The sequence below is a fragment of the Gadus morhua genome, chromosome 10 (assembly GCF_902167405.1).
Source record: "Gadus morhua chromosome 10, gadMor3.0, whole genome shotgun sequence".
NCBI lineage: Eukaryota > Metazoa > Chordata > Actinopteri > Gadiformes > Gadidae > Gadus > Gadus morhua.
Genome location: NC_044057.1, coordinates 6,858,725 through 6,868,724, shown reverse-complemented (window position 1 = coordinate 6,868,724; position 10,000 = coordinate 6,858,725). Strand labels below are relative to the sequence as shown.

The window sequence follows — 10,000 nt, the reverse complement described above, 5'->3', positions numbered from 1 at the left end:
TGACACTGGCACGGACCTGCACGTGCACACGCAGACACAAGCACGCACACAGATGCGGACACAAGCCCCCAAATGCACGCTCCATGCACACAAACGCACGCACGCACAAACACACTGATACAAACAAAAACGTGCATGTGCGCACGCACGCACACAGACACGCACGCACGCAGATACTGATACAAGCTACGAACCTGCACGTGTGCACGCACACACACACACACTGATACAAGCTTGAACCTGCAAGTGAGCATGCACACACACACACGCACGCACAAACATACTGATACAAGCATGAACCTGCAAGTGCGCATGCACACACGCACGCGCACGCACAAACACACTGATACAAGCATGAACCTGCAAGTGCGCATGCACACACACACACACACACGCACGCACATACACACTGATACTAGGGATGGGCGATATGGCCTAAAATCCATATTGCGATATACATTGCAACCTATTGCGATAACGATACATATCACGATATATAAATCATAATAGAACCATTTCAGAACAGGTTACATAGACTCTAAGGAAAGCCAAACTGCTAAATGTATAAAACAAAAGAAAGAAACTTAGTAGGCCTATGTCGTTTTGAGAACATTTATTGTGCAAAACTGTAATCATACAACATAATGTTGTAGCTGCAGATACTCTAACAAAGAAAAAAATCTTCTGTGTAATGACGTATGCTTCTCTTAATTAAATTAAAACTGGTGGTGTCTTGTTAATAAAGAAACGGATACTGTGAATTAGGGAAATACGTATTAGGCATGGCTATTTTAAATAAAGAAAAATCTTCCAAGTGTGTGCACAGATACTTGATATTAAAACATAAAAGGTGCAAAGTGAACTCAATTTTAAACTGAACATGAAATTAGGGCAATCACCAGCTCCTCCGTTTCGCTTTCAGCCATATTTGCTTAGATGACGATGATGCGTTGAAGCCGGTTGCAGCTCATGGCTCTTTAAATTTCGAGGGTCGCGGATGATGCGTTGCAGCCGGTTGCAGCTCGTGGTTCTTTAAATTTCGCGGACGATGCGTTGCAGCCGGTTGCAGCTCGTGGCCCTGTTTAAATTTCGAGGGTCGCGGATGATGCGATTGCAGCCGGTTGCAGCTCGTGGCTCTTTAAATTTCGCGGACGATGCGTTGCAGCCGGTTGCAGCTCGTGGCTCTGTTTAAATTCCGCGGGTCGCGGACGATGCGTTGCAGACGGTTGCAGCTCGTAGCTCTACCCATGACCCGCTCTTTATATTTCGCGGGTCATGGATAGATCGCGTCAAACATGCATTATCGCGATAGGGCAATATAACTAAAATCTCTATCGTAGGCCATTTTTTATCGTTTATATCGTATATCGTTTATATCGCGCATTCCTAACTGATACCAGCACGAACTTGCACGCACATAAATGCACACACACAGATACTGACACACGCCACAACCTGCATGCGCACACACACACACACACACACACACACACACACACACACACACACACACACACACACACACACACACACACACACACACACACACACACACACACACACACACACACTGATACAAGCACAAACAAACACACACACGCACACACAAAAACACAAACATAAACACTTCAGAGTCAGATGTGTGCTTTAATGCTTTAGCGTTGGGGATAGGTGCCTGGGCTTCTCCCTATGGCCTCTCTCTGCTATTGTTCTCCATAGTAGCTAGTGGACTACGCAGAGGCGGAGGCCATGAGTGGGAGGTAGTTATTGGATGAGAAAAAGCAACCTCTGCGAGCAAAAATGCAATGTATTTTACTATTCTTGCATATGATGAGATTATAAATTGCCTCCCGAGAAAGGCGAAAATGCAATATGTGCAATATCCCATATAGATTAGTTATTGTCTATTTAAATTTCTATGTACGTAAAAAGAACACATTGCTCAGTTCGCCTGTTTGAGTCCGGCTCGTGTCGAGTAAAGTGCCGGTGTTAATTGAGTTGAGTCGGGTCCAATCACTGCCTCGAAACTGGACTCCCTTTCCCATCTGTCTCCTGTTTCGCCGTCCCACTTTTTCCAGAGGTCTCAACGAATGTGTTGTTGAAATTCCAACTCAATTAGCGGGGATTTGGAGGATTCATCAAGAGAGCTCAAACAGTCAGATATCAAAACAAACAAAACGGTGAATGGCCTCTTCTCAGCAAATTTGTCTGATGAGCAATTCAAATGATTACGCTTCTACAGCTGGCCTGAGAAATTGGTTATTCATTAACGCAGCAGGGTTCAGAATAATAGTTTCCTCAGTTTTTCCTTAAAATGAAATGTGAAAACATCAATGCGAATGCCAAAAAAATAAGCAAATAACTTTAATCACACATTTTGCATCTCTTTATAATGCGAGCCACTAATCCTGAGTAATAATGTCTTGTACACAGCATGTAAACAGCGTGTATACATCAGTTATCAGTATCAGCTTTAATGGGCAGTCAGAGAACGTCCTAAAATAACATTCATACCACCTCTGACTGCCAGGGCTACAGGCAGAAGCACGACTGCGTCGGGAGGGACCCACCAGAGATTATGGTGTTGAATTCTCTCATCCAAAATAGCCTTGAGTCCCATATGATGCAGAGAGCATCCAGGCCGGCAATACACGCTCTGTGTGCTCTCTCCCTTATAGAGAGACCGTTCCAATTCTTTTTTGGGTCGCACTTCAAATAAGAACCATATTCCGCGCCTGGCATGCTGTTGGGCTTTAAGGCACTACTGAAGAGCTATGGCACGGCCATCTGTCATATATAAGTGAGTGAAATGTTCTGTGAGAATACCCACTTGCGGTTTACTGCTCCTGCCTCCGTGTGATTTGGGAACCCTCCCGGCTCATTTCTCACTAATCAGGTGTGGATTCGGCGAGTGGTTCGTCTGTCATTCACAGGTGAATGCGACTAGATGATGGAGGAACGTTGGGATGGAGGAGGAGGCGGAGGGAGGGAACGTTTTCTGGGATAGTTTCAAAATGGTGCTCTCTCTTCCACTTGTTTCTTCTCTTTCTCTTTTAACACCCTCAAATCATACCTACAGCACGTGCAAGGTATACTGAAAAGTGCAGATTTCATTGATTATCCGACTTTTCCCTTTGCTTTAGACCAGAGGTCTTCAACAGGGGTCCGCGGAGGTACTGCAAGGGGGGTTGCGAAAGTTTTAGTTGATCAGAAATAAAAATTAGATTCCCCCCGCAATTTTTTCCAAAAATTGAAATGTCTTTAAATACACATTAACATGAATCCAACACTAGCCGCTGGGATGAGAGTGCGCAGCCAAGACAGTTGGGAGAGGGAGAGTGCTGTTATTTAAAAAAAAAATAAGCGATCATCAGAGAAATATTCTGCCAAAAACGTTGACGTCGCTTAGCAACCGGACACGCTGGGGTTGATAAGTTGCCGGACTACTAGCGGAGTGGTAAGAAAGACACTAACAAACATCACTAATTTTTGTTTCCACATTTATGTTTTAAAAATGTCCATTTGAATAGCTTTTTTGCATGACTACATGCAATTGACAGACATTGTTGATCTTGGCAGGTATCAGTTCATTATGTGATGTTATGTTTATGAATGGCAGTGGCATGTCCACCCTACTCCATATACCTTGCACATGTTTAAAATAAAAACATGAATATATGAACCTGTGTATTATTTGAATATCTTAGGATTGAATGCAAAATAACAAGGTACATTTATACATGGCACTATAGGACCAGATAAATATCAAACACAATTTTATACAATATATAAGTAGGGGATCCCAACTCCATCTCTCCATCAGTTTGGGGGTGGAAAACGTTGAAGACCCCTGCTTTAGAATGTTATATGACGTGTGTATACATGAGGAAATTCTTAGTCAGAGCCAGGGGGAGTATTCGTGCACACCGAGAGCCCCCCTCAATAAGTGCGTGAAACAGCTCGCTTGCGCTCAAACTTTACTTCCATACATTGTGACGTCAGACTGTGCAGTGGGCGGTGCTAAAGTGCAGAAGAGAAAGAGAGAGAGGCAGTCGAACGCACACACGCCTTTGCTGCATAATAATCCCATTTTATCACTCTAATGATGAACGCCTGCATAAGAACCGTCATCATCACTCAATCCCCCTCCCGACTGTGCTCCCCCCCCCCCCCCCCCCCCTCTGCGTCCCTCCACCTCCAGGGAGAAGCTGGGGGAGCTGCGCCGCGAGAAGCAGAAGCTGGTGGAGAAGATCATGGACCAGTACCGGGTCCTGGAGCCCACCGGGGCCTCCCCGGCGAGCAAGGCCAAGTGAGACACAACTCTGATTAACAACCCTCATTTACATCAGCATAAATCTGCACACGCAGGTTTTACGGCAATGTTTTATTGATTGTGTTCCTTTCCGCCGACCGGCCAAATACAAGATGCCAAGATCTGGTCGGTGGTCTGAAGGAGAGTTCAGTGCAGTAATGTGTGCACATGCACATGCTTGTGCACACACTCATGAGAAGAAACACACGCACACACAAACACAGGGATAAACCCTCACACGGACACACACACACAAACACAAACACACACACACGTAGACACACAAACACACACATATACGGGCAAACACACACACACACACAGACACACACACATGGACACACACATCCCAATTCCCAGTATGCATCCTGTTCTTGTGAACCCATTATCTATGTCCTCCATCGATGCTCTCCCACAGGAAGTCCAACTGGATCGCAGACAGGATGAAGAAGCTGATCAAGCCGCGGGCGGGGGGGGCGACTCGGGAGGGCCGCGCCCTCTTCACCACGGGGGGGAGCGTGGAGAACCTGGCCCACCCGGCTGCATACACACACACACTGCAGGCTGGTGAGACAAGCCCACACACACACACATGCATGCAGCACACGCACACACACAACACACACACACACACACACACACACACACACACACACACACACACACACACACACACACACACATACACACACACACACGAGCACGGACACAGGAACACACACACACACATGCATGCAACAGGCACATCAACATACACAAAAATAGTAAGTGCCTGCAACACATGCACACACACTATAGGTCTCCCAGAAGCCTATGCACACAAACAACCACAAACACGCACACACACAAGTGGTCAAAGTCAGCATACCGCCTCCCTGCACTTTATTATTATAAACGCCCACATAGAATGAACTTCCACACTCACACGCGCACACACACACACGCACACACACACACGCACATGCACACACACACACATACTAAGACACATGCACAAACACCCCCACAAACACACAGACGCCATCAGGCAAATATCGGCTTGCATACAAATGAACTCATGACTACCAAGTGTGTCTGGCTCGCGGTGGCGTGCTGCTCAGTCCCCCAGGCCCTGTGCAGCGGGCCCCCACTCCAGCCCTGCGCTGCTGCTGCTGGAGTGGAGCTTCTGGAGGGTGGGGGGACAGCACAGAAAGGTAGATTGCAGCAATCAGCCCGAGAGCAGGCGCCGGCTGGTGGCAGAGTGGACAATCAGCAGATATTTCTCCAAAGCCTATTCGACAGCTTCTTCGTCTCAACTCTTCCACACGTCTTGGCAGCAAAGAGAGAGGGTTTTTTAGGTGGAGGTTGGATTGCAGTCGACTCTCTCAGCCTCTCGCTGGTGATTGGCTCAAACCTTCTGGTTCAGGAGAGAAAACCAGGGCAATTTATGTTTTTTCAACCCTCTTGGAAAATGTTATAAGGATGCCGTTAAATGTTATAAAAGTCGGTTGTTTTACGGATCCGGCCTTGAATGACTATTTTACCCTCACATCCCGGGAGTCAGTACAGCAACCAAACCAAGTGCTGTGCATTAATTAGGTAGCATTTGAACTAACTCACCTTTCGTTACTATATTTTCTGCAAATTCCTGACTGATCATAATGGTTTTAAACACTGCAGCTATCAGCATCCCACTGAGACAAATAAGACTAATCATTTTCTGTCATCCTTTCCCTTCCTGTACCCCCCTACCTCCCCCTATCACCCTCTATCACCCCTACCTCCCCCTATCTCCCTCTTTCACCCCTATCTCCCCCTACCTCACCCTATCACCCTCTATCACCCCTATCTCCCCCTACCTCCCCCTATCTCCCTCTATCACCCCTATCTCCCCTACCTCACCCTACACCCCTCTATCACCCCCTATCTCCCTCTATCACCCCTATCTCCCCTACCTCACCCTACACCCCTCTATCTCCCCCTATCTTCCCCTACCTCTCCCTATCACCCTCTAACACCCCTATCTCCCCTACCTCACCCTACACCCCTCTACCTCCCCCTATCTCCCTCTACCTCCCCCTATCACCCTCTATCACCCCTATCTCCCCTCCCTCCCCCTACACCCCTCATCCCCCTATCTCCCTCTATCTCCCCCTATCTTCCCCTACCTCCCCCTATCTCCCCCTATCTCCCCTACCTCCTCCTACCTCCCCCTACATCCCCCTATCTCCCCCTATCTCCCCCTATCTTCCCCTACCTCTCCCTATCACCCTCTAACACCCCTATCTCCCCTACCTCACCCTACACCCCTCTACCTCCCCCTATCTCCCCCTACCTCCCCCTATCTCCCCCTACCTCCCCCTATCACCCTCTATCACCCCTATCTCCCCTCCCTCCCCCTACACCCCTCATCCCCCTATCTCCCTCTATCTCCCCCTATCTTCCCCTACCTCCCCCTATCTCCCCCTATCTCCCCTACCTCCTCCTACCTCCCCCTACATCCCCCTATCTCCCCCTATCTCCCCCTATCTTCCCCTACCTCTCCCTATCACCCTCTAACACCCCTATCTCCCCTACCTCACCCTACACCCTCTATCCCCCCCTATCTTCCCCTACCTCCCCCTATCTCCCCCTATCTCCCCTACCTCCTCCTACCTCCCCCTACCTCCCCTTATCTCCCCCTCTCTTCCCCTATCTCCCCCTACCTCCCACTATTTCTCTCTACCTCCCCCTATCTCCCCCTCTCTCCCCTCTCTCCCCTCTCTCCCCTCAGACCCCCTGAGCGCCCCCGTCTCCCCGTGCCCCAACAGGAGGGCCCCACTGGGGGAGACGGAGATCTCGGCCCCCCGGTCCCCGGTGCTGCTCACCGGCCCCATGGCGCGGCGGAAGCTGGGCTCGCGTCACGGCTGGGGCCTGGGCCTGGCCCGGGCCGGCTCCCAGGGCCTGTCCCAGTCCTTCAGCCCCGGGGACCTCCGCCTCCGCACCACCTCCGCCCCGCCGGCCGCCGCCAGTGTGTCCTGGGAGCCCAGGACGCCGCCCCGCGTCCCCTCTGTGAGCCGCAGCCAGGGGGGAGTCGAGGAGGAGGAGGGGGAGGAGGAGAAGGAGGGGGAGGAGGGAGGGATGGGTGAGAGAGAGAACGGCGCAGAAGAGTGAAGGGGAGACAGTTAAATGTGAGTAGAGGTGTATAGCCCGTGTTTTTCTGTGTGTGTCAGTGTGTGTGCGTGCAGGGCGTGCGTGCGTGTTTGCGTGTGTGTGTGTGTAGAAGATGCTAAGTGTGTTGCATGCGCAGCACGTAGAGCAGTAATATAAACTGATGAACAAGGTGGAGTCTGGGAGAAACTCTGTTAAGTGCACCCAGCGAGAGCGCTCTGAACATCCTGTGCATCACAACGTTTCCCCAACACATCAGCCAAACATCTCCTGTCTGCGGAGAGGCTGAGCAACACGTGGAAATACTTGAATGAATATTGACCTGGGTCAACGCACGGCGTCTGCACCACTTTAAGAAACATAACACCTCCTCGTAGACAGCGGCACGTGCCTCACTATAGAGAACCAGAGCGCTGTATCGAGGTCTGTGTGTGTGTGTGTGTGTGTGTGTGTGTGTGTGTGTGTGTGTGTGTGTGTGTGTGTGTGTGTGTGCGTGCGTGCGTGCGTGCGTGCGTGCGTGCGTGCGTGCGTGCGTGCGTGCGTGCGTGAGAGAGAGAGAGACACAGACAGACAGACAGACAGACAGACAGACAGACAGACAGACAGACAGAGAGAGAGACAGAGAGACAGACAGACAGACAGACAGACAGACAGACAGACAGACAGACAGACAGACTGAGAGAGAGATTCAAACTACTAGAGGCAAAACATGAAGTATCAGCAATTTTAATCTACACCTCAGGGGAACAGAACAAAATATTTACCAGATTAAAAAAGCTGTGCGGATATACTCAAAGAAATACAGACATCAGATTGTTTTTGAAAGATTTAAAAGCCCTCTGTCTCACCCCATTTTAAATCGACATCTGTATTACAGAGAAGGATCCAGGGTTGCAGTTAACGTCAACTCTAGTGTTGTTGTTCTTTGGATTGTCTTCTATCCTGAAGATAACGTGTCACATTGAAAGCTTGAAAGGCTGCATTAAACATTCTAAAAACAACCTCTTCATCTTGATCTGTCTTTACTGTGAGGGCATCAAGCAAAGCCTCGTTGAAAGAGCCATTTGTTTTTTATGGCGTTCATATATATTCACAGAATACAACATGGTAAGCAGCCTCTCACTCTCTCACACACGCACACTCAAACCCATTCAACATGCAAGCATCAGTCCAGGTGATGAATTCCTGAAGCATTCCAGATAAATAAACATCTCAACGTCTCAATCAAACGTTTATGCCCTGCGTGGATTCCTCTCAAATCAATTTTCACACACATAAACACACACACACAAACAAGCAAACAGACACATACACATATACACATAGACACAGAGAGACACACGCACGCACACACACACACAATGACACACACATACACACAAAAACACATAAACACACACATACACACAAACAGATCAACAACAACAAATCTATTTCCCATGTGGCTGAAAGGCAGAACAAGTTATAGTCGTTAAGAGACGACTCTAGTGATAGGCTGTTTAGGTATACACCTTTCTCGAGTCCTGCCTCCCGTTTCTGTTCTCTATGCACTGTACGGTGGCAGGGGAAGGACCTCTCCCCACGGCCTGGAGAGACAGACAGACAAACATTCAGTCAGTCAGTGAGGCAAAAAGACAGACAGGCATTCAGGCAGTCAGTGAGACAGATAGTCAGTCAGTGAGTGAGACGGTCAGCCAGTCAGTCAGTCAGACAGACAGACATTCAGTCAGTCAGACAGACAAACAAACAGAGGGAAGGTGTTTGTGTACAGGGGGAAGGGGGGCACACAGGCTCTCCAAAAGGATCAGACCCTCAGCATGTGTCCATGGCGACCAGAGAGACCCTTTATTAACCCTGATGGAGAAGAGCTCACACTGTCCTCTCCTCAAACTATGGGCACGGATGCACCTCCGGAAGATCCTGTGTGTGTGTGGGTAGGTGTGTGTGGGGGTGTTGGTGGGTGTGTGTAGAAGTGGGTGAGACATTAAGGAGCAGAGCCCTACCAAACAGACACATACACACATACACACACACACACAAACACACACACACACATAAACCCCCCCCCCCCACACACACACACACACCTCTGCACGCTCATCACGCATCCTAAATTATGATTTGCAAATAGCAAATGAAGCACTAATGCAATTCATGAATTATGTAGTTGTCATGGTGACATTAATCAAAGGTCTCCCCACCCCTGCTCTGTCTCTCTCTCAGCTGCCAGCCCTGTGTTTGTGCTCAATTGAGATGCATGGGGGGGGGGGGGGGGGCACACACCAGCCTCTGCAAGGCTTATTATAAGTACAGTGAACAATCACACTCCCACACGTAGGCACACACACGCATACAGAGACATACGCACACACACACACACGCATGCACGCGTACAGACATCCCACACCCTCACAGACCACCTCCAGACAGAGAGCCAGCCAAGGGGTTAGGTTGAAGTATGCTAAGGTGCTGGGCGACACCGCCCTCGGAGGTGCACACACACACACACACACACACACACACACACACACGCACACGCACACGCACACACAAACACAC

The 10,000-nt window shown here is 49.2% G+C and overlaps 1 protein-coding gene across 1 annotated transcript in view; it reads left to right on the top strand.

Annotated features, from left to right (window-relative positions):
* The window catches only part of ccdc88b (coiled-coil domain containing 88B), a 46,991-nt gene extending 39,037 nt beyond the window's left edge, over positions 1–7,954 (top strand). Inside the window, exons 26-28 of the mRNA XM_030368402.1 lie at positions 4,202–4,309; positions 4,731–4,879; positions 7,065–7,954. Of these exons, the coding sequence (XP_030224262.1) occupies positions 4,202–4,309; positions 4,731–4,879; positions 7,065–7,444 (637 nt within the window). The 3' untranslated portion in view covers positions 7,445–7,954. The remainder of the gene's footprint in view (positions 1–4,201; positions 4,310–4,730; positions 4,880–7,064) is intronic.
* The last annotated feature ends 2,046 nt before the right edge of the window (positions 7,955–10,000 follow it).